Source organism: Chlorocebus sabaeus, chromosome 9 (genome assembly GCF_047675955.1).
Source record: "Chlorocebus sabaeus isolate Y175 chromosome 9, mChlSab1.0.hap1, whole genome shotgun sequence".
In the NCBI taxonomy this organism is placed as follows: Eukaryota; Metazoa; Chordata; class Mammalia; order Primates; family Cercopithecidae; genus Chlorocebus; species Chlorocebus sabaeus.
In genome coordinates this window covers 69,849,753-69,874,217 of record NC_132912.1, presented here as the reverse complement: position 1 = coordinate 69,874,217, position 24,465 = coordinate 69,849,753, and the positions used below count along the sequence as shown (strand labels likewise).

At 47.3% G+C, this 24,465-nt stretch overlaps 1 protein-coding gene across 3 annotated transcripts; it reads right to left on the bottom strand.

The window, feature by feature from the left end:
* Nucleotides 1-2,931: 2,931 nt before the first annotated feature.
* PRF1 (perforin 1) lies at nucleotides 2,932-11,377 on the bottom strand. Of its 3 annotated transcripts, none has more exons than XM_073019073.1 (3): nucleotides 10,452-11,377; nucleotides 8,156-8,724; nucleotides 2,932-6,973 (listed from the first exon to the last, which is right to left on the bottom strand). In XM_073019073.1, exons 2-3 carry the CDS (start codon nucleotides 8,692-8,694, stop codon nucleotides 5,845-5,847), a joined length of 1,668 nt encoding a protein of 555 aa, XP_072875174.1. In that variant the 5' UTR covers nucleotides 8,695-8,724; nucleotides 10,452-11,377; the 3' UTR covers nucleotides 2,932-5,844. The 3 variants fall into 3 exon arrangements, with proteins under 3 accessions (XP_072875174.1, XP_007961348.3, XP_007961349.3); XM_007963157.3 differs by having other exon boundaries at nucleotides 8,156-8,698; nucleotides 10,452-11,376; XM_007963158.3 differs by lacking the exon at nucleotides 10,452-11,377 and having other exon boundaries at nucleotides 8,156-10,445.
* Between the last annotated feature and the right edge of the window lie 13,088 nt (nucleotides 11,378-24,465).

Below are 24,465 nucleotides of genomic sequence, written 5' to 3'. Positions count from 1 at the left end.
AGGAGATCCTGTGAACAGACTAAGGTGGTAGACCTTGTCCCTCTGTGGCCAGAACCTGCCCAGGCCAAGTGGGCACCAGCTTTGCCCAGAGAAACAGCTGCTTTAGCTGCAATTGACCCCAGTTGGTGATGAGATCTATTGAGGAACAAAGAATCAAGAGCAAACAACCAAGAGCATCCCTCCCTCCCAGGAGGGGGGTCTCGCTTCTGTTGTCGGCTACAGGGAAGAGGGGCGGCTGGCTCAGCCCCAGCTCCACCTTCTCCTGGGCAGTGTCTGGCCCTTCCATGACTCCTTCATGGAAGGAGAGTGAGGGGAAGCTGCTGCACAGACTGGAATCAGCCCAGTGGTCCTTCTGCCTAACCACATTGAAAACAGGGCCAGAGATTTAGGTATGTATGTATGTATTTTTAGAGACTGAGTCTCACTCTGTTGCTTAGGCTGGAGTGAATGCAGTGGCACGATCATAGCTCACTGCAGCCTTGACCTCCTGGGCTCAAGTGATCCTCCTGCCTTAGCCTCCCAAATAGCTAGGACTAACACATTTGGCTAAAACCAGAGTTTTACATATATAGAATCCTTGAGCCACAACCAGGAGTGGATGTTAGGCTTCTGTGGTAGGTAGCCTACTGTGTAGGCTTCTATGTAGGAGGTTCGCTTCTGTGTAATATGAGAGCTCATGGTTAGAAACTTCTAAATGTGGGACAGTTACCTTAGGAGGTAATGAACTCTCTGTCTCTGGGGGAGTTCAAGCAGAGGCTGGAAAATTCCTTGGTGGGGTTCATTAATCCACTCATTCATCTTCCATCTACTCATCCATCCAATATTTTTTATTTATCAAATTTATGCCAGGTGCTGGACTAGTTGATTCAACCATGAGTAAGACAGAAATGGCTTGTGGCTTCACAGTGCTATGATGGCGAAACGCTGGGGACTACAGAAGAAGGGTGGAGAATGGCATGATCTAGACCTGGGCAGTCAGGGAAGGCTTCCTGGAGTAAGTGATCTTTGAAGCTGAAGGCTGAAGGTTGAGGAGGACTTAGCTACAAGGAGTCAATAGAGTGTGAGCCAGTCAATGACACAGTCAGATGTGTGTCTTAGCTGGTTTCCTCAGAGGCAGACCCTGAGGTACAGATCCACAAGTATATAGTTTCCACTGTGGGGGTGACTCCAGAAAATACCAGTGAGGGGGTACGGTAGTGAGACAGGAAAGGGAGGCAGCCAAGAAGGTGTATGTGGTCAAGCAAGTCACTTCTGTGTGCAAATGGAGCTTCCACCTGCTGTAGAACTCTGGGAGCCAGTGTGGCATATGTCCTACAGTTATTCCCTGGACAGAGTGAGCTGGGGCACTTATACACCAACTTTCCTCAGCCACTGGTTGCGGGTTTTTCTGGACTGAGCGGGACATGGACACTATTCTTAAATACTTCTGGCCTCTTGATGGGGCAGGCAGGGTGGGCCCCAGCACAGGCCTTAGATAGAGGTGCAGGGGCTGGTGGTTGTGGTGGGGTCCGAGGGGATCTGTGCAGGGTGCTGGCATCACCGTGGCTGCAGGGTGAGTGAAGGGCATGCACAAGCCCTGAGATCAGTGAGGAGGCCAAAAGCGGAGAGGGCCAAGCAAGTGATGCTGGGGGCCTGGGCTGGAGAGGCTGTGGTTATGAGGAAGTGGCAGATGTCAGGATGTGGAGTGGTGTGGAGGAATGGAGATGCTGGTGAGCAAGAGGAACCACAGCCTCCCAAGGCTGCAGCAGCCCCCTCACCACAAGGATCTCCCTCGTTCCCTCACCCCTACACCACCTCCCCTCCAGCAGGCATCTCCTCTGTCTAAACACATCAGAGATGCCAAGCTCACTGTGCCGGCTTGTCAGGACCACAAAGGTGTGTGTGGAGGGAGACGATGGTGCTGCAGCAACTGCTTAAAAAACAAAAGCTGGGGCTGGGTGCGGTGGCTCACGCCTGTAATCTCAGCACTTTGGGAGGCCAAGGTGGGAGGATCACCTGAGGCCAGGAGTTTGAGACCAGCCTGGGCAATGTGGAGAGATCCTGACTCTGCAAAACATTAAGAAATTAGTCAGGCATGGTGGTGCATGCCAGCTACTCAGGAGGCTGAGGTGGGAGGATCACTTGAGCCCAGGAGTCAAGGCTGCACTGAGCTATGATCGTGCCACTGTACTCCAGCCTGGGCGATAGAGCAAGACCTCATCTCTAAAAACACAAAAAGCAAAAAGCCTGGGTTGTTGTCAATGCCAGCCCCAAGTCTTGGAAGAGACCCCTTAGACTGTGTGTGCATATGAAAATGAATGTCATCCTGACTACCTGTGGCTTCCAGTGTGCCCACGTCTGTCTTCCTGTCAGATGCAGCCCTCAAGGGGACAGGTGCTTGGCATGACTTTCTGTCCTTGGGGGCCCCAGGACCTGGATCATAGAAGAGGCATTCAGTAACAATCTGTCAGATGATGGAGAACGTGAATGGACCCCTGCTTCTGTGCTTCCTGTCATTGGGAGGGAGGGGATGGGGGACAATTGTGTGGTGGTTCCAAGGGCAGAACCCCACTAGCGTTGGGGAAGGGGATGGTGTTGTCAACCAGGGCTTTTAACTGCAGGCAAAAGAAGCCGAGTCTGGATGAGATAAGTAGAAAAAGAATGTATTAACTGGGCATCTCACAGAGTCACCTGGATGGCTGGGCAGCCTGAGCATCCAGGAACAGTGCCCCTAAATCCTGCCTCAGACTGGCCCAGTGGGGACACTGCTGCAGAGCCCTAGCTACCTCTGGTTGTTCCTCTGACTCCATAATCCCTAGACACTCTCACCAGCAGCCCCAGGAACTCCCTCTTCCTGCAATGACAGCTCCAGATTCCATGGGGAGCAAGGTCGGCACCTGCATCCCCTGGGCAGTATCATCCCAGCGCAGGTTCCTACATTTGGACTCAAATTACAATAATTGGTGGAAGGTTTATTCAGACTTAAGCTGTAGGGAGTGGAAGAAATAGTGCAGTGTCTTAGGATGAGCAGCAGCAAAGTTTTCCAGCCCTAGGTTTGAAGGGACAAGGGGCAGGGGCAGTTACTAGAACTGGGAAAGAAAGAGAGGTGCAGGCCGGGTGTGGTAGCTCACACCTGTAATCCCACCACTTTGGGAGGCCGAGGTGGGAGGACTGCTTGAACTCAGGAGTTCTGCAACATGGAGAAACCCCGCCTCCACCAAAAGTACAAAAATTAGCCAGGCATGGTGGCATGCGCCTGTAGTCCCAGCTACTCAGGAGGCTGAGGTGGGAGGATCACCTGAGCCTGGGAGGTCAAGGCTGCACTGAGCCGTGATTATGCCAATGCACCTCCAGCCAGGGTGACTGGTGGTGTTGTGGAGGAAAAGATGGGACCAAACAAACTGCATTCGGAAAAAAAATAAAACTAAAAAGAGAGAGTGAGATGTGCAGAGGCCCCTGGAGAGGTGCAGTGACACGAGGGACAGAGCCAGTCCAAGCCCACCTCACTAGGGACATGGAGGGGAGCAAAGGCCGTACTATTTGACCTCCACCTCCCTAATCTGCCCACTGACAAGGCTCAGACAGGTCAGTCCCCTGGGTCGGAGCAGGGTGGAGCAGGTGGGGACAAGACCTGAAGGGCAAACGGAAGGTGGCTAGCACAGCGGAGACTTCCCCAAACAAACAAGGGGGTCTCAGGTGTGCCAAAGCATCCCAACGTCCAGGCGGGGTGGAAATGAAAATGTCATGCTGGGTCTCGAGTTAGGGTTGGTTCTTTCTGGCACTAACTTCTTCTGTGACTATGGTTAAATCCCTTCCTCCTGCTAGGTCTCAGTTTCCCTATGTGTGAAACCAGACGAGCTTCCAGCACCCTCCTGTAGCACCAGGAAGGCTCCAGACAGTCCTGAGAAGGGAGTAAAACAGACTGTCCGTTTGGAGAAACTGGGGCCCAAGAGGCAGAGAGACTTGCTGGGGGTCACTGCCACATAGATATTGAGCAAGTCTTCCATTTCTTGTCAGGGCTGTCCCCTGAGCCAGGCCCGCCCTGGCCTTGTGACCCTGCTTTCCCCGAGGGGCACTGCCCACCCCCATGTTTGTTTCCAGTGAGTGCAGCAGCCACCATGAAGTGTCGAGGTCTCTCTCATGCTCTCGTTTGAGTGTGTGTCTGTGAATGGGACATGTGGTAACAGTAGTTTCACCCAGGCTTTTGGTCCTTGGTCACCCCTCCTGCCCCACCTGGGGATTTAGGGTTAGTATAATGTCACTGCTTGGCATTTGGGCCTGTGGGTCCCATACAAACTTCAAAGAACTTAGTTTATAGGGAGTTTCAAAGAGAGTCGGAAGGGCTGTGCCCGCTCCTCTGGACCCTCTGACAATGACCCTGCACAGCCTGCACAGCTGTGTCCAGGAAGCCGCCTGGAATCTTGCCACCCACTCCATGGGACTGTGTGCTGAGGCCTGCGTCCCAGGCACGTGAAACAAAGACCGTTTCATCTTATGTTGGAACCCGAGACTCTGGGTTTTTCTGCATCCAAGGCCTAGGAGGCCCACAGAGCCCACCTTGTTAGAACCAATGCTCCTTTCCTTGAAATCGTGAGACAGGGGAGAGCTTTTCAGCTTTGTGCAAAATGGTTCTGTTGAAAGTAAAACTTTCAAAACAGATAGCCCCGGATCAATTATGGCCCACAGGCATGTTCTCTTTGGCTTGCACCGTGTTTGCCCGCAAGGTTTATTTTCACAAAGTGAAATTAACTGCCACAGTTAGAAGTCAAATTGTGGTTTGACTTTTAAAAAGTAGAAGACCTGGCAGTACGGGGCTCACGTTCCTGCATGAAATGTTTGGCTGGAGCAGCACTGCAGCCCCTCCCCCCGCACATAAGATGCGCACTCTTCAGTTCACCACAGTCCTCACCATGCCCTATTGTCTTCCAGCTGGGAGCTGAATGCCTGTTGCCATTTATCACCACGTTTATGCTGCTGCTTTCTTGAGTCAGAGAATTATGAGGAAGGTAAACTATTTTGGGTCCCCACGTTTCTGACAGAAGTGGGAAAGCAGTTTATATACGTTACCTGCCCGCCTGTTTTCACTGGGTTGCTAATGTAGAAGTTTATCTCTGGAGTTTGTTTGGCCCCATCTTTTCCTCTGCCGCAACACTGCCATGATGATCACCAGAACATCATATTTATTGGCCCTTTATCAAGCTATGTACACGGTGAGACAGGTCAGGACAGGCCTCCATTTGTCTCAGGGGCAAAGCATTGTGGGCAAGGAAGACAGAGCAGCTGGAGCTGATGGGACTCCAGTTAAAGCAATGAAGTGGCTTTGCCACACCACAGAGGCCTCAAGGGAAGGGTCCTAAAAGACCAGTCCTGGGCAGCCTGGTGGGAGCTTGGCCTTTCTGCCCAGCTCCTGGCTGAAGCTGTGATTTGTGTAGCTGTGACTGCAGGGCTTGAGAATGACAGAGGGCTTAGGCAGTTTGGACAGGGTGAATCGGGGTTGGCGTGTATACCCAGCCACCTCCCTGAAAAATAGTCTGAGTCTCCCTTTTCCATCTATCTGATGGGTGTCCAATCTTTTGGCTTCTCTGGGCCACATCGGAAGAAGAATCATGTTGGGCCACACATAAAATACACTAACACTAACCATAGCTGATGAGCTAAAAAAAAATAAAATCGCAAAACAAAAATCTCATAATGTTTTAAGAAAGTTTGCGAATTTGTGTTGGGCCACATTCAAAGCCATCCCGGGCCACATGTGGGCCTCGGGTTGGACGAGCTTGGTCTAATGGGAATACGAAGACAACCCTGGCTCCCACTGTGAGAACCCCTTCAGTCCAAGCACACGAGTCCTCTCCAAGCTCACTGTTCTCACCACACGGCCCCACTCCGGTTTCCTGGAGGCTCCCCCAGAAGCATCTGGGGGACGTAGTCCAGGCAGGTGCCTCCTCCCAGGTGGGGCAAGCACCTGGCGTGATAGCGGAATTTCAGGTGGCCATGTTTCAGGTTGCATCTCGCCTCATGGGAACCAGACTTGGGAGCCTGATCACAGGTGCCAAGGAGGTCATCGTCCCAGCCAGAGTCCTGATCCCAGACCTGCAACCTCAGGGGCCCCCCTGTGGCCAGGAGCACATCCCCAAAATCCAGTGGCATTGACCAGATGGGGTTGTTATTACTCCACTGGGTGTTCGTCCTGAGCTCCTGGCCACCAAAGAACACCTTCACATAGGCATCCGTGGCAGTGAACCAGTCCCCCCACAGGCCCCAGGCTTGGATGAAGGTCACCTCTAGCTGGGCCAGGCCCCTCTGTCGAGGGCAGCAGTCCTGGGTGGTGACCGCTGAGCCATGGCACACACACTGGCACGGGTCTCGGGGGCTCTTCTGCCGCCCCGGTGGGCACGGCCGGCTGCAGTCCCTCCAGCGAGCCCTGTCCGTCAGGTACTGACTCAGGGCCCTCCTCAGTGCCTCCCGCCGCGGGTCCTGGCTGTCCAGCAGCACATGCAGGGGTTCCAGGCTGTAGTCCACCAGGCCAGGGCTGCCGAGCAGCGAGTTCACCCAGGCTGAGTACTGCTCAGGCCCGGCCTGGCTCCCGAACAGCAGGTCGTTAATGGAGGTGTGATGGCCGCCAACCACTTCCGAATGGCGCTCCCGGTAGGTTTGGTGGAAGGAGGCCGTCATCTTGTGCTTCTTCTTCTTCTCCTCACAGGCTTTGGCTTCGGCAGAGGAGCTGCCGCGGGCGCCTATGTTGACCTGGGCCTCGACGTTCAGGCAGTCATCCACCTCATCGTCCGTGAGCCCTTCCAGGGCCAGTTCACAGGTGCGCAGGGCAGTGAGGGCCGAGATGCGGCCGCCCAGCTCCACAGCCCGGATGAAGTGGGTGCCGTAGTTGGAGATGAGCCTGAGGTAGGCGGACTGGGTGGAGGCGTTGAAGTGGAGGGGCAGGTCCCCGAGGGCCCTCTTGAAGTCAGGGTGCAGCGGGGGAGTGTGTACCACATGGTAACTGTGAGAAGAGAGAGACCTCAGCTGGGCCCAGGGATAGTATTTCACCCATTCAATAAAACAACTCCTTCAGGACTGCTCAAGGTCACACGTAAGTGGGCAGAACTAGGACTGGAACCCAGGGGCCTCCAGAGTGCAAGTGCTGTGGCATGGGGCTGGCAGGGATGCCTCCGCTCTCACCTGTCAGGGACCTCAGTGCTCTGTGTAGGTGTTTTCTCTTTTCCTTTTCAAAATAACATTTTTTTTCCTTTCTTTTTAATTTTCTTATTATAAAAGCAATGATCCTGTCTGGGCATGGTGGCTCACGCCTGTAACCACAGCACTTTGGCAGGCTGAGGCGGGAGGATCCCTTGAGCCCAGGGGTTTGAGACCAGCCTGGGCAACATAGTGAGACCCTATCTCTAATTTTTTTTTTAAGAAAAAGAAAAAAAGAACATAAAAGCAATGATCCTGCACTGATGGTATCCATTGGACTTTGGAACCTGGTCATGTGGCCTTCATCCATCTGTCCCCCTGGATGGGTCCCACATGCCCGGGATCCTGACAGCTTGGGCCATACTCGGCCTCTCTGTGGAGGAAACGTGGCCTCCAGGTCTGAGGAATCAGTGCAGGTGACTTGGGGCTGGCCCACAAACATTGTGCCTTTCTCAGACGTGGAATCTGGGTCCCAGAATTCCTACTCCCAGGGGCTAGGGTAGCAACCGCTGTGGCTCAGCAGTGTGGCCCTGCCACAGGCAGGTGTGAGTATTGGCTGAGTGGATGATTGAAGCTCAGAGAGAAGTGAGATGTTCAAGGTTACACAGCAATGAGGAAGGATGACCCGGCCAGGTCTCCCGCCTCTGTCCCTATCCAGGAAGGACTCCATGGAAGGCTGGCTGTGCCCAGGAAAGGGAGGGTTGAGTACTCACTAGACCTAAATGGCACCCTGCTGGCTCTCAGACATGGTCTCACTCACTTTCTCTCTACTTGGTGTCTCACTGGGCACTGTCAGATGGGGGACCTCGTGGATGAGAGGAGGCCACAGGGCTGAATCACCTGAAGTCTGGGAGCCGGGACTGCGGTTTCTTCCTGGTAGAAGCAGCCTCCAAGTTTGATTGGAGGACTCTGCCTTTCCAGGGCTCCTAGACCACCCAGAGTTTCTCACACCTTTTCCAGCCCCCCACCCCCTAGCCCCAGCTCTCACCTGTAGAAGCGACACTCCACTGTGTCAGTGCTGAAGCTGTACTGGTCCTGGTGGGTCTTCTGGGCTGCAAAGTTGGCTGCCTGTGAGTGTGAGCCGGCCACAGACACATGCACGTTGCCGGTGGGGTGGGGAGTCACATCCAGCCCGACCTTCCAGTCGTTGCGGATGCTACGAGCCGCATCCCGGGCCACAGCTTCAGTGGAGCTGACTTTGGCCCTGGCTACATGGCGCTGGCAGCCAGAGCCCTGGGCCCGCCAGTTGGTGAGTGCCAGGGGCAGGCGCTGGAGGGTGCCCTCCTGTAGGGCATTTTCACAGAGGGTGCAGGTGCCGTCGGGCCGCAGGAACCTTTGTGTGTCTACTGGGAAGGAGCCTGAGCGGCGGAGGCTGGTCACGTCCACACCCTCCCCGGCCAGCCATGCACCGGGCACAAACTTGTGGCTGCGCTTGCACTCTGAGCGTGTGGCTGTGTGGCAGGGAGCAGGGACTGGCAGGGGCAGCAGCAGGAGAAGGATGCCCAGGAGGAGCAGGCAGGCCGCCATGGAGCTGCAGAGACAGGGGGCACTTGGGCTCTGGGAAGCCATGGGTGGAAGGATGGAGGATGACTGCTCCTTTCCCCCATAGCCATGGATTATCAGGGCACATGGAAGGGGAGGAGCTGAGATATCTCTTAAGTCATTATTCAATGAATGTCAGAGCTGGTATGTCCCTTATGGCCTGGTTCAGCCCCCACATTGTACAGATGGGCCCAGAGAGGGGAAAAGCCCTGTGCAGGGTCACACAGCCAAGGGGAACCCCTTGCTAGAATTCCCCTAAGGTCTAATGGGGATCTAAGTGGATGACTCTGCCCCCAGGACACAACTGTGGGTGGTGGGGAGGGGACTGTGGCCACAGAAGAGGGGACAGAGTAGCTGTAGCAGATTTGGGGAGGGGCCTGGGGACCTGAGGAAGCCTTCATTCTGGAGAAGTGTCATTTTTGGCCCCAGAACAAGCCACCCTTTGCCCACCCTGACTCACTCTGCTTCTCTGTCTCTGTCACTCTCTCTAACCTCTCTCCCTCCCACTGAGCCCTTAACAGAATTGGAAGAGAAATGAGGTCCTATATTGCCCCTATTCGTCCCATTTTCCCTTTGGGGACCTTCCTCAGAGCTTTATGGAAGAACTCTAGAATAAAAGCTGCCGACCTGGCCAGGTGTGGTGGCTCACACCTATAATCCCAACACTTTGGGAGGCTGAGGTGGGCGGATCACTGGAGGTCAAAAGTTCGAGACCAGCCTGGCCAACATGTCAAAACCCCCTCTCTACTAAAAATACAAAAATTAGCTGGGCGTGGTGGCAGGTGCCTATAATCCCAGCTACTCAGGAGGCTGAGACAGGAGAATCGCTTGAACCCGGGAGGCGGAGGTTGCAGTGAGCCAAGATCGCACCATTGCACTCCAGCCTGGGTGACAGAGTGAGACTCTGCCCAAAACAAACAAACAAACAAACAAACAAACAAACAACAAAGGAAAAGCTGCCAACCTGACCACACCCTTGGATCTTGTGTGGGGAGAGGCCTCGAAGTTTGCTCTTCAGATCCCCTCCTGCTGCCCCTCCCCTCTTTGCCACTCCCTGCCAACCAAGCTCTGCGGCCTTTAGCAGTGACAGGGGCCCCCCTGTTGCCTACTATGGGCAACGATTGTTTAGAAAGTTCTTCCTAATTTTAAGGTGTTTCTGGGGCCTCACCTGGGCCTGTTACGATCTGGAACCTCCTTTCTCTAACCTTATCCAAGGTGAGCTCTTCAAAGGTCTTTCCCCTTGGGTACCACAGGCTCTGACACAAGAGGGCTATGGAGAGCCCCCATTGTAGTTGGAGCCTCCATGCCCCGCCCAAAGGTATGACTTGAAGGGTGGAATTCCAGGCAGCATGACTCGCCCCAGGGAGGCAAAGAGGCCAGGGGAATCTTCAAAGGCCCTGGGCTCATCCCAGCTAGGAGGCGGGCACGGTCATAACCTTAATCCAGGGAACTCAGCCTTCATCCTGACTCTCATGGTATTCTGTCCCAGTGAGCCTCTTTCCATCTTTCTTAGAAGCTTTAATGTCAGCTCTTGCAGGGCCTTAGAAACTGCATGCTACCTCTTCATTTCATACATGAGGAAACTGAGGCCCAGGGTGGGCACAGGGCTGCCCAGTGAGTTAGTGATTGGCGCTGTCTGTGACCCAGGTGTCTTGTCTTTTAGGTCGCGGTACTTCCAGCTCCATCAGGCTCTTCCCCTCCACCCAGAGCCCCAGGCCCCCAGGTCCCTGCTCTCTCCTTACCTGGAGTCCTGTATGGAGAAGCAGCTACACAGGCGGATGTCCTTTCTTCACCAAGGCTCCTGGAATGGTGGCGTCAGCCCCCCAGGCAGCCCACTGTGGCTCCTTGCACCAGCCACCACTCAGATCACTTCTACTTCCTGCCCCGCCCCCAGCTGTGGTCACAGGTCCTTTGTGCTCTCCCCTCCCACGAGCACCCACCCTGTCCTCAGCCCTCATCCGGCCCCCCACTGACAGCCCTCAGGAAGCAAGCAGCAGGGCCAGAGGCTCATCTGCCGAGCAGAGCTGCTGGGGCTTCGGGACTCAGGACACACAGGCAGAGGAGGACGGGGCGCTGAGGACTTCGAGACCCAGCCCTGGTGTTGATGATCAGGCCAGCAGGGCCATCTCCTTGCTTCTGACGCACAGCATCACATGTGCGGGATGTAAGAGGCATGCAAAGGCGGGGCTGAGAGCGTGGGCCTGCATGCCAGACTGCCGAGTCTTGGCCAGCTCGGTTATACACCAGCGGTGTGGACTGGTAGGGTTCTTCAGCCTCACTGTGCCTCAGTTTCTTCACTGAACAATTGGGATAGTAGTCATGTAGACCCTAGGGGTTGTTGTGAAGGGCTTGGAACTGTGCCTGGCCCTTCTTGAGTGTCAGTGCCTGTGACCATTCCCTCCTCCCTGAGTGGGGAGAGATGTTGCTCTAATCTTGCCATCCACTTCCTGCTCAACCTGCATCCCAGTCTAGCCCAGGCTCTGAACCCCGAGCATGTTCCTCAGACAGGGTCTCCTGCTCCTCACTTTGTGAGGACAGCCAGTGGTCTCCACGCGGGCCCCAGCCCTGCTGAGGTCATGGGTGCTGGTGAGAGTGGTCTGGTAGCACCAGAGGACGTGTCTTCTGCACTCTTTGCCTTGCTTGAGGTCAGGGTGGGGTGAGGTTTCCATGGGTGGAGTGACTCACTCACAGGGCACTGGGGGACAAAATCACATGCCTTCTGGGGTGGGGGCAGCTGGGTAAGGGGGGAGGTGGTTCTCACAACTTGTTCTCATAACTGTGTATATGATGGGAAGAAGTAGCCGCAGGCTCCAGACCACATGCGACATCATGTCTCATGGGTCACACTTTGGGGCTCATCCCTTGCGTTTATGTCCCTGCTTGCGTCCCTACTCTTACAGGAACAGGGGTTTATGCTGTCTTCTCGGAATCTGGCCCCATCTTCTCTCCGCAGTGTCCCCTCCCTCTTCTAGAAATTGCAGCCTCCTGATCCCTTTCCAGCTCTCACCCATGGCCTGACTTGGATGCTAAGGCTGTGAGGAGTTTCTTTCCTGACCATGACGGGAAGGCCAGTTGGAGGGACACAGAAGTCCTGCAAAGTATCTGCAAGAAAAGAGAGGCAAAGTCTAAACAAGTTCTGATCCCAGCTTCACCCGAAACTTACTGTATGCCTCACAGCGGTAGATATCAACCCCCTTTCTGAGCATTAGTTTCCTCATCTATAAAATCAAAGAGATGACTTTGGAATTCTACAAATCCTTCCAGCTAATGACAAAATGTGCATATGGCAGGTTTCAAGTGGCTTACGATGTGGCTAATGCCCAAGAGATGCTGGTGGTTGTTAGGGCATCCATTAAAGAGCCAAAATGACATTGAGGTTGATGACTGTTTTTGGCTCGTTTAACTGATGACAGCTGTCCTCCTGTCCCTCTGAAACTTGACACTTGAATGTGCATTAAGCACAGTTTTTCCTCAGACACAAGTTTCAACAAGTGCATAATTTGTTCAATCACCAGACACCATGTATATGGTTTTCTTTAGTAACAACTGTATTGAGATGTAATTCACATACCATATAATTCACCCATTTCAAGTATACGATTCAATGGCTTTTCATATGTTCACAGAGTTGTACAGCCACTGCTACAGTCAATTTAGAACATCTTTATCACTCTCCATAAAGAAAACCTATACCCACTGGTGGTCATTTTTCTTTCTATCCTTTTTTTTTTTTTTTTTTTTTTTTTTTTTTTGAGACGGAGTCTCGCTCTGTCGCCCAGGCTGGAGTGCAGTGGCCGGATCCCAGCTCACTGCAAGCTCCGCCTCCCGGGTTCATGCCATTCTCCTGCCTCAGCCTCCCGAGTAGCTGGGACTACAGGCGCCCGCCACCTCGCCCGGCTAGTTTTTTTGTAGTTTTAGTAGAGACGGGGTTTCACCGTGTTAGCCAGGATGGTCTCGATCTTCTGACCTCGTGATCCGCCCGTCTCGGCCTCCCAAAGTGCTGGGATTACAGGCTTGAGCCACCGCGCCCGGCCTTTTTTTTTTTTTTTTTTTGAGATGAAGTCTTGATTTGTCACTCAGGCTGGAGTGCAGTGGCGTGATCTTGGCTTATTGCAACCTCTGCCTCCCAGGTTCAAGCAATTCTCTCACCTCAGCCTCCCCAGTAGCTGGGACTACAGGCACATGCCACCACGCCTGGCTAATTTTTTTTTTTTTTTTGTATTTTTAGTAGAGATGGGGTTTCACCATGATGGCCAGGCTGGTCTTGAACTCCTGACCTGCAAGTGATCTGCCCACTTTGGCCTCCCAAAGTGCTGGGATTATAGGCGTGAGCCACCGTGCACAGCCATTTCTCATTTCTTCATAACATTAATCTACTTTATGTCTCTGTTAATTTTCCCATTTTTGACAATTCATATAAAAAGAATCATAGGATATGTGGCCTTTTGTGTCTAGCTTGTTTCATTTAATATAATACTTTCAAGGTTCATCCATGTTGTAGCATGTATCAGTACTTTAGTCCGTTTCTTGGCTCAATAATATTACATTGTATGGACATACCACAATTTGTTTACTGATTCATAATTGATGGATGTTTGGGTTGTTTCTACCTTTTGGCTGTTATGAATAATGCTGTTATGAACATTTGTGTACAGGTGTGTACATATGTTTCCATTTCTCTTGGGTATATATCTAGGGGTGAAATTGCTGGGACGTGTGTGGTAACTCTAGGTTTAACTTTTTGAGGAACTGTTTTCCAACGTGATTGCATCATTTTGCATTTCTCCAGCAGCTTATGAGAGTTTTAATTCCTCCTTTCCAAATCAAACCAAGGTTCCACTAGTTCCTTGCCAAACCTTGATTATAGCCATCCTAGTGGGTGTGAAGTCGTACCTCATTGTGGTTTTGACTCGAATCTTCCCAGTGGCTAATGAAGTTGAACATCTTTCCATATGCTTATTGGCCATTTGTACACCTTCTTTGGAGAAATGTCTATTTAAGTCCTTTACCCCTATTTTGAACTGAGTTGTCTTTTTATTGTGGAATTGTAATCGTTTTTTCTACATTTTGGCTTCTAGACCCTTATCAGATATAAAATTTGCAATTTTTTTTTCCTATTTTGGCAGTTGTCTTTCTTTTCATTTTCTTGAGGGTACCCTTGAAGTATAAATATGTTTTGTTTTTGGCCAGGCATGGTGGCTCACACCTGTAATGCCAGCACTTTGGGAGGCCAAGGCGGGAGGATTGCTTAAGTCCAGGAATTCAAGACCAACCTAGGCAATGTGGCAAAACCCTGTCTCTACAAAAAATACAAAAATTAGCCAGGTGTGGTGATGTGTGCCTGTAGTTCCGGCTATTCGGGAGGCCGAAGTGGAAGGATTGCTTGAGCCCAGGAGTTCAAGACCAGCCTGGGCAACATGGGAAGCCCCTGTCTCTAAAAAAAAAAAAAAAAAAAAAAAAAAACCAAATTAGCTGGGAGTGGTGGCACACCCCTGTAGTCCAAGCTACTCAGGAGGCTTAGGTGGGAGGATTTCTTGAGCCTGGGAGGTTGAGGCTTCAGTGAGCCAAGATTGTACCACTTTGCTCTGGCCTGGGTGACAGATTGAGACACTGTCTCAAAAAAAAAAAAAAAAAAAAAAAAAAGTTTTACTTTTGTTGAAGTTCAATTTATCTATTTTTTTTCTTTTGTTGCTTATACTTTTAATGCCATGTCTAAGAAGGTTCTGCCTAATCCAAGATTATGAATATTTATTCCTATGTTTTCTTCTAAGAGTTTTATAGTTTTAGCTCTTATATTTAGGTCTATTATTCATTTGGAGTTAATTTTTGTGTATGAAAAGGGGTCCAACTTCATTCTTTTGCATGTGGATATCATATATGGTTTTGATTTTTTAGTTTATAAAATATCTACTCTAAATAGAACAGTGCCATACATCTTGCTATCTTGGAATGTTCATGTCCCTCCAAGATTCAGTTGAAACTTAACCCTCAATGTAATAGTATTCAGGAGTGGGGGTCTTTAGGAGGTAATTAGGTCATGAGGGTTCTGCCTTCATGAATGGGATTAGTGCCCTTATAAAAGCACTTGAGGGAGTCTGTTTGTGCCTTCTTGCTCTTCTGCCTTTCCACCTTGTGAGGTCACAGTAACAGGCACCATCTGCGGAGCAGAGAGCAAACTTTCACCAGATACCACGTCTGCTGGTACTTTGATCTTGAACTTTCCAGCCTCCATAACTGTGAGAAATAAATGTCTATTATTTATAAATTACCCAGTCTAACATATTTTGCTATGGCAGCAGGAGTAGACTAAGCCAGAAATTGGTGCTGGGATTGGGGTGCTTCTGTAACAAATACCTAAAAATGTGGAAGCAGCTTTGCAGCTGAGTAACGGGTAGAGGCTGGAAGAGTTTGAGGTTCATGCTGAAAAAATCTTGTATTGCCGTGAACGGACTATAAAGGGTTTCTCTAGTGAGAGTTCAGAAGAAGAGGAGAACTGTAGAGAGAACTTCAATCATTTTAGAGGTTATTTAAGTGGTTGCAAGTGGAACATTGGTAGAAATATAAACAGTAAAGGCTATTCTGATGAGGTCTTAGATGGAAATAAGAAACATCTTCTGGTTAAGTGGAAGAAAGGTGATCCTTGTTATAAAGTGGCAACTAATTTGGCTGAATTGTGTTTGTGTTCTAATGTTTTGTGGAAGGCAGAACTTATGAGCAACGAAATAGCATATTTGGTAGAAGAAATCTCTAAGCAAAGTGTTGAGGATGCAGCATGGTTTTTCTTGATTGCTTATAGTAAAATACAAGATGAGAGCAATGAATTAAGGGTGAAATTTATAGTTAAAAGGGAAGTAGAACTTAAAAGAGTTGGAAAATTCTCAGCATGGCCAGGTTGTAAAGAATGAGAAAGTGTTTGAGAGAGAATTCCAATGGTGTGGCCAAGTGGATGTTTGATAAGGAGATTTGTATGGATAGTAGAATGTCAGGTGATATTCATCAAGACTCTGAGAAAATGGCCCCCAAGGCATTTTGGAAATCCTCAAGGCTGCTATTACAGGCCTGAGTGCCGGGGTTTTGTGGTCAGAATGGTTTCAAGGGAGGGACCCAGGATGCCTTTGGGGCTTTGGGGTTTGCTGCCCTAGGCTGCATCAGATTTCTACTCCATGCATTCTAGCACAGAGTTCCTTGGTCACCTCAAGTGTGGCTAGTGGACCCAGGGGCAGTGTAGTCTACAGTGGTTGCCCCTTTGGTTGCCCCATGGATCCCATGCTCCATGGCTGGAGCGCCATGCTTCATGCCCACAAGTGTAAAATTTGATACATTGGAGCATGGTATTCACGCAGTGTTAAACTGCAGTGGGGGCATGGCTATGACCACCTAGATCTCAAAGGATGTCCTAGAGAGCCTTGGGGCCCAGGCAGAGAACTATCATATATGTGAGACCATTTCAGAGAGCCCCCACTAGGGAAATGCCTAGTGGACCCGTGGGGTTGGGGCCACCTCAGAAAGCCCCCACTAGGGCTCCCAGTGGATCCATGGGGGCAGAGTGACCCTGGAGATGCCAGACTAGGAGAGCCACCAGCATGTAACTCCATTGGAGTCTCAGGGACTGGACTCCAATACATGAGGGCCACTGCGTGGGTGGTGCCAAGCAAAGCTGTGGGGACAGTGCTGCCTGGGGGCATGACTCCCACGCCAGTGTATGCAGAAGGTGGTGGGGCATGGAGTCAAAGATTATTTTCAAGTCTTAAGATTTACTGTTGTTTGCTCTGTTGGGTTTTGGACTTGGTCAAGGCCTGTCTCCCTTTTCTTCTTTCCTCTTGCTCCCTTTTGGAATGGGAATGTCTATCTATGCCCATCTCACCATTGTATTTTTTTTTTTTTTTTTTTTTTTTGAGGCAGAGTTTACCTCTTGTCACCCAGGCTGGACTACAAAGGCATGATCTCGGCTCATTGCAGCCTCTGCCTCCCAGGTTCAAGCGAATATCCTGCCTTAGTCTCCCAAGTAGCTGGAATTACAGATGCCCACCACCATGCCCAGCTATTTTTTTTTTTTTGTATTTTTAGTGGAGACAGTGTTTCGCCATGTTGGCCAGGTTGGTCTCGAACTCCTGACCTCAGGACACCTGCCCACATCGGCCTCCCAAAGTGCTGGGATTACAGAAGTGAACCACCACGCCTGGCCCCACCATTGTATTTTGGAAGCATATAACTTTTTTTATTTCATAGGTTGACAGTTGGAGAGCAATTTGCCTCAGGGTGATTTTATTTTATTTTATTTTATTTTATTTTATTTTATTTTATTTTATTTTAATTTTTTGAGACAGAGTCTCACTCTGTTGCCCAGGTTGGAGTGCAGTGGTGGGAATCTCGGTTCACTGCAACCTCTCCCTCCCAGGTTCAAGTAATCCTCCTGCGTCAGCCTCCCGAGTAGCTGAGACTACAGGCACGTGCCACCACACCCAGCTAATTTTTTGTATTTTAGTAGAGATGGGGTTTCAACATGTTGGCCAGGCTGATATCGAACTCCTGACCTCAAGTGATCCACCTATCTCAGGATTCCAAGGGTTAGCCACTGTGCCTGGCCTGCCTCAGTTTGAATTAAATCTTAAGTCTCATCCATATGTGATTTAGATGATACTCATTTAAAATTTGTCATTTCATTTTCTTTTTTTAAGTAACTGAGTCCCACTCTGTGGCCTGGGCTCGAGTTTAGTGGTACGGTCTCACTGCAGCCTCAAACTCCTGGGCTCAAGGGATTATCCTGTAGCAGGACAAACCGCAGACAAAACTCCTCAGACACCGGATTAAAGAAGGAAGAGGTTTTTTATTCAGCCGGGAGCGTTGGCAGACTCACGTCTAAAGAGCCGAGCTCCCCGAAAAAGAAATTCTTGGCCTTTTTAAAGGCTTACAACTTTAAGGGGTCCATGTGAAAAGGGGTCGTGATAAATCAAGCAAGCGTGGGAAACGTGACTGGGGGCTACATGCATCAGCTAACAGAACACAAAGTTTTACAATGCTTTTTTCATACAGTGTCTGGAATTTACAGATAACACAAGTAGTTTAGGTCAGGGATTGATGTTATTATTATTACTTTTTTAACTCCTAGGGCCAGGTGGTGGTGCTAAGGTTGTCTGGCTATTTATCTTACTTTTGTTTCTTTCTATCTTTTTGCTTTCTCTCTTTCCTCCTGCCTTGTGAATTAGGCAAGGTGGTGGGGAGGAGGGCAGCAGGAGTAGTAGTGGTCTCCCTCCTTAATCCCCCCTCAGCCTCTTGAGTAGCTGGGACTATTCAAGATGATATTCAGATGAAATGTAGACTGGACTTAAACTTTAAAGTTGATGGTGAAGTGAGTTAAGACTTTTGGGGATATTAAGATGGAATGAACGTATTTTGTATGTTAGAAGGACATGAATTTTGGGGGCACCAGGGGTAGAATCCTATAGTTTTCTTTCTTTTTTTTTTTTTTTTTGATATGGAGTTTCCCTCTTGTTGCCCAGGCTACAGTATAATGGCACGATTTCGGCTCACTGCAACCCCTGCCTCCCAGGTTCAAGTGATTCTCTTGCCTCAGCCTCCCAAGTATTTGCAATTACAGGCATGTGCCACCACACCTGGCTCCTGCCTCAGCCTCCCAAGTAGTTACAATTACAGGCATGTGTTATCACACCTGGCTAATTTTGTAATTCTTTTTAAGTAGAGATGGGGGTTTTACCATGTTGGTCAGGCTGGTCTTGAACTCCTGACCTCAGGTCATCCACCCGCCTCGGCCTCCCAAAGAGTTGGGATTGCAGTAGTGAGCCACTGCGCCTGGCCTGGAATGCTACATAGTTTGAATGTTTGTGTGCTTCCAAAATTTCTGTTGACACCCCTCAGTGCAATAGTATTAAGAGTATTAAGAAGGTCCTGCCCTCATGAGTGGGATTAGTGCCCTTATAAAAGGGCTTGAGGGAGTCTATTAGTCCCTTTTGCCTTTCTACCCTTATGCTGTGTGTGTGAGGACAAAAGGTGTTGTCTATGGAGTAGGGCAAGCCTTCGCCGGACACTGAGTCTGCTGGCACCTTGATCTTAGACTTCCCAGCCTCCAGAACTGTAAGTAATAAAGTTCTATTATTTATAGATTACCCACCCTAAGGCCTTTTGATATAGCAGCAGGAACAGACGAAGGCAGCACTGGACATAGAATGCACGAGGGAGATACAGCGTGATTATGTTTGCTGATGTGCAGCACCTACCACATAAACTACAGCCGTGACCTGAAATCAATGAGGTCCTTTAACAAAACTAGTTTAGATGGTATTTATTGTGCATATATTAAAGAGCCAAAATGCAGTCACAGGTGGTGTTTTCTTCACCCTGAGATAATTCTTTAGTGCCTTTTCTTTACAAGTTTGTGAAACTTTGAGGTTCTTCTCCCTCAGCCCTCAACAGTGTTACCCACAGTTCTTGTTTTGCCCTTTGTCTCGTAAAATGAGACAAAAGAACTGAAGAAATCTTTCCTTTTTTTCCATTCTGCAAAAGGCTTTATAGAAGATTGGCACTCTGTTGGTGTAATTGGGTAGATTTTAAACTACTGGGTCCATGTCTTGGATCCAGTAGCTCTATTCAGGTTTTCTGTTTTGTTTTCTGGTATCAGTTTTGGCAAGTTATGTTTTTCTAAATCCTTCACACTATCTAACATTTCACACTTGTGGGCATGAAGTTGTTTACAATGTTCTTTCTCTTAAAAACAAAATCTTTATGAGTTGGTAGTGATGCCCTATTTTGATAAAAGGTTTAAAAAATTGCTTTGTTCTTTTTTATGGATCAGTCTTGATAAAGATTTATACATATCACCTTAATTTTTTCAAACAACCTACTCTTGGCTTTATTGCTTTTCTCCAGTGTATTATTATTTTCCATTTTGTTAATGTCATTAAAATTTTTTTTTTTTCACTTCCTTCCTTTTCCCTTTTCTTTGGGCTTCTTCTGTTGTTCTTTTTCTAACTTCTTGAGTTGAACCCTTAGCTCATTAATTTTCAGTCTTTCTTTTTCTTTATTTTCAGTAAGTAAATGCTTCTGTAAGTAATCGTTTAAGCCTCTACATTTCTAATAATCTTGTTAATTGTGTCTCTAAAGTTTTGGGATGTGGTGTTTTCATAATTGCCTAGTTTTAAAATATTTTCTACATTTTCTTATAATTTCTTTTTTGGCTTGCAAGTTATTTAAAAGTGTGCTTTCCACGTTTTCAGTCATGGGGGTTTTAAATGCTGTCTGTTGGTTATGAATTTCTAACATAGTTGCATTGTAGTCAGAGCATGTTGTCTGTGTGACACCCATTCATTAAGGTTTATTGACATTTTTTCTATGTCTACCAAATGTTTAGCTTTGTAAATGTTCCCGTGTACTTGAGAAGAATATGTATTTGCTAATTTTTGGAAGCAGGGTTCTATGTTCAAATCTGTGGTCTTTTGAGACAGTCACTGAGAGCCATGTTGAAATCTTCTACGATGAAGGTAGATTGTTTAGTTTCTCTCTATACCTTTCATTCTGTCAGTTTTTGCTTTATATGTTTGGAAGCTGCTTTATTAAACAAGTTTAGTATAGTGTTGGCTTTCCAGGATTGAACTCTTTATTATTATGTAGTGGCTCTTTTTATCTCAAATAATGCTTTCTGCCTAAATGTCTATTTGGTCTGGTATTAATAGAGCTATTCCAGCTTTCCTTTTTTTAGTATTATTTTTAACTGTGGTAAAATATATGTAACAAGGAATCTACCACTTTATTTTTATTTTATTTTATTTTTGAGACGCAGCCTCGCTCTGTCGCCTGGCTGCAGTGCAGTAGCATGATCTAGGCTCACTGCAAGCTCTGCCTCCCAAGTTCAAGTGATTCTCCTGCCTCAGCCTCCCAAGTAGCTGGGACTACAGGCACACGCCACCATGCCCAGGTAATTTTTTTGTACTTTTAGTAGCGATGGGATTTCACTATGTTGGCCAGGATGGTCTCAATCTCTTGACCTTGTGATCCGCCCATCTTGGCCTCCCAAAGTGCTGGGATTACAGGCGTGAGCCACTGTGCCTGGCCTATTTTAATAATTTTTAAGTGTATCAGCTTTCTTTTGATTCGTTCCCACCATAGATGTATTCCATCTTACTTCCAAATTCGCTGTGCTCTTACATTTTAGGTAGGCCTCTGTTAAACATAATTAGTTGGATTTTGTTTTGTCATCCAGCCTGAGGGACTATCTGTTTAACTATGTGTTAAGTCTGTGTATATTTATTGTGATTACTGTTCTAATAGAGTTTGTTTCCACCATAATATTTTATATTTGTTTTATTGTCTTGCTTTTTTCTGTGTATTCTTCCTCCCCCTCTTCCTTCTTTCTTTTAGGTTGACTGAACTTTAAAAAAATTACATTCTTTACTCTCTACTAGTTTAGCTCTTACAACCTCTATTTCTGATTATTTGGTGGTTACCCATAAAAATGCTAATATGCATTCTAAACAAAGTCTAAAATTGTTTACTGCTTCCCACCTTCCCAAGGATACAAAGATCTCAGAATGCTGCTAACTAAAATCACCTTTTGGCGGGGTGCAGTGCCTCACACCTGTAATCCCAGCACTCTGGGAGGCCGAGGCGGGTGGATCACCTGAGTTCAGGAGTTTGAGACCAGCCTGGCCAACATGGTGAAACCCCATCTCTACTGAAAATACAAAAATTAGCCAAGCGTGGTGATGTGCACCTGTAATCTCAGCTGCTTAGGAGGCTGAGTAGGGAGAATCGCTTGAACCCAGGAGGCAGAGGTTTCAGTGAGCCAAGATTGCACCACTGTACTCCAACCTGGGTGGTAGAGTGAGACTCCATCTCAAAAAAAATAAAATAAAATAAAATAAATAAAATAATAAAATAAAATAATAAAATCATCTTTTGTTATTCTGAAAGTTATTTTTGTCTAGTATTTTAGTTCCATCTCATTTTTCCTCTGCTAAATCATTTGTTAGTACTATTGCTTGATATAATCAACATTTGTCTGTATTTACCAATGTTTACCAGGATCTTTGCTTATTTATTCTTTGATCTAGCTTTCTTTGGCGATAATTTTTCTTTTCCTTGAAGTGGGCATTAGAAGTGCTTTCAGTGAATCTCTCTGGTAGCACATGCTCTCAGTTTCTGTTTGTCTGAGCTGTCTATTTCATCCTTGTTCTTGAATTATCATTTGAGGTGGTTGACCCTTTGAAGTTATTGCTGGTTGACTCCCGTCAGCGCTTCTAAGTTATTATGTCACAGTTTCTGGCTTCCACTGTTGCTACTGTTTAATTGTCATTCTTCCTAGGGAATTTGTCTTTTTTGTTGGGGAGGCTGTTTTTAAGATCTTTTTGGTTTTGGTTTTCTGAAATTTTACTATGAAGTACATATCTAGAGATGACTTCTTTAAATGTATTCTGTTTGGGATCTGTGGTGCTTCCTGAGTCTGAGGATTCACATCCTTTAGCATTCTGGAAAAAATCTTGGCTGTTATAGTGTCGTATATTCCATTTCTCTCGTTTGCTCTACCTTTTGCTTTTTTTTTTTTTTTTTTTCCTGGTACAGGATCTCGCTCTGTTTCCCAGGCTGGAGTGCAGTGGCACAATCTTGGCTCACTTCAAACTCTGCCTCCCAGGCTCAAGCTATCCGCCCACCTCAGCCTCCTGAGTAGCTGGGACTACAGGCACACGCCATTAGGTTTGGCCTATTTTTGTGTTTTTGGTAGAGAAAGGGTTTCACTATGTTGGCCAAGGTAGTCTCGAACTCCTGAGCTCAGGTGATTTGCCTGCCTCAACCTCCCAAAGTGCTGGGATTACAGGCATGAGCCACCGTGCCCAGCCTACCTTTTGCCTTTTTGAATGCCACTGGTGATATAATAGTCCTTTTCACTCTCTCTTCCATGTCTGTTATGTTTTTTTCTTATTTCCCACTTTCTGTCTTTTTGTACTGAGCTGCCATTATTTTTCTCCTGTTCTTTTCAATTCATGAATTGTTGCTTCAGATGTGTCTAATGTACGATTAATTCATCCTTTGGGTTTTACGATTAGGTAATACACTTACCAAGATGCACAAATCAAAGTGGTGGGAAAAAATATACAGTGAATAATCCTTCTCTGGCTCTTTCCCCATTTGTTCCAGTCCAACTGACCTCCACAGGTGCCACTGTTTTTTTTTTTTTTTTTTTTTTTTTCCTAATTTATTTGGCGGCCTCTCAGAGTTTCATCATGCCAATAAAAGCAAATGCCAATATAAACAGTTTTTAAAAAAATTTTCCTCCTTTCTCACACAAAAGGAACACTATTATACATCTTGCTGTGTACTTTGTCTTTAGTTTTACTTAATACTGTTTGGAAATCTTACCTTATAGCACATAATTTCCTCAATCTTTTATTTTAAAAAAATGTTGCATAGTATTTTGTTATATGGATGAACCATAACTTATTGGGCCAGCATTTTAATGATGGCCATTTGGGTTATTTATAGTCTTTTGCTCTAATGAAAAATGTTGCAGTAAATAACCTTGTACACACCTCCTTTTGGACATGTGGAGGATATCTGTAGAATAAATTCCCAGGAATTGAATTGCTGGAACAAAACAGTACGCATTTTCAATTTTGTAATAAATTTGCTATAAATAGCCCCCATAGGGACAAGCACCAGTTTTCACTCTTACCAGCAAAGCATAAGTGGCCTCATTTCCCTCAGTATTACCTATGAAATTTTTTTGTTTAGTTAATTTTTGCTTTTAATGATTTATGTGTAAACTCTGTTTCATTCTTTTTCCAAATTTCATAACTATGTCTCCTAGTTATTGAAACAAATTTTAAACATGTCAACATATTCATTTTGGGTTTTATTATCCAGTTATGCCAATACATAAAACCTTTGGTGCAGCTCATTCTTTATCTTGTTATAGAGCTGAATCTTCCTGCTTGGTGGATTGTCTCCTTGAGGGTTTTGCTCACAATGTTAGATTGTGAGCTCATTCTTGGCTGCCCTTTACCTGTGGGAATCCTGCAAAGCTTAGGATTGAGAACATTCCTCCAAAGTGGGTTTGCATATGCTTTTATGAGACACCTTCCGTTTTTACCGATTCAGACTTATTTATGCTTGTTTTTTGGCTTGGCATGTTCTGACGCACGCAAGTGGCATATGGAAAGGTAGATCTGTAGTTCTGATGTTTAAGGAGAGACCATCCTTCCGCTCAGATTTAAGACTGAGAAAAACGAGTTTTTTTCTGGACTCCCTTTCCCAGTAAATAGATCCTTTTAACAGCCTATCCTTTGATTGACATTATTAGCCCTTTGAGTGTTTATTTAGGTTTTTACGTAGAGTGGTCTCAGCTTCAATTCCCCTAGTCTGCAACACTGCCCGACCTTATTTCCTGTTGTTCCTGTGGTCACCGTAGCTTGAGATCCTGGCTTCTCTGGCCTGGCCTGTGTCCTCAGGGCATCCCTGGCTGTTGGCCTGGTTTACCCTCTAGTTTTTGCTTCTTTGTTATTTTTGGCTCCTTAGTATTTCACTTACTTTTTTCCAATTTTGTTTATGCTTTTTGATATATGTATTATGTACATTTTTTATATATGTATTTAATTCTGTCTTTCTAGGTAACAGAAATGGGTTTTCTAATGGAGAGCTTTTAAGGATAGCTACTCTGTAATATTTGTTCTTTATTCTTCATTCAGTGAATATTTATTGACTGCCTACTATGTGCTAGATTATTCTGTTCTTTCTGTTTTACTTTAAAAG

Coding starts and splice junctions, on each gene's coding strand:
- PRF1 (XM_007963158.3), bottom strand. CDS start 8,736: ATGGCTTCCCAGAGCCCAAGTGCCCCCTGTCTCTGCAGCTCCATGGCG. Junction 6,974..8,155: donor GTGGAGTGTCGCTTCTACAG/GTGAGAGCTGGG, acceptor CTCTTCTCACAG/TTACCATGTGGTACACACTC.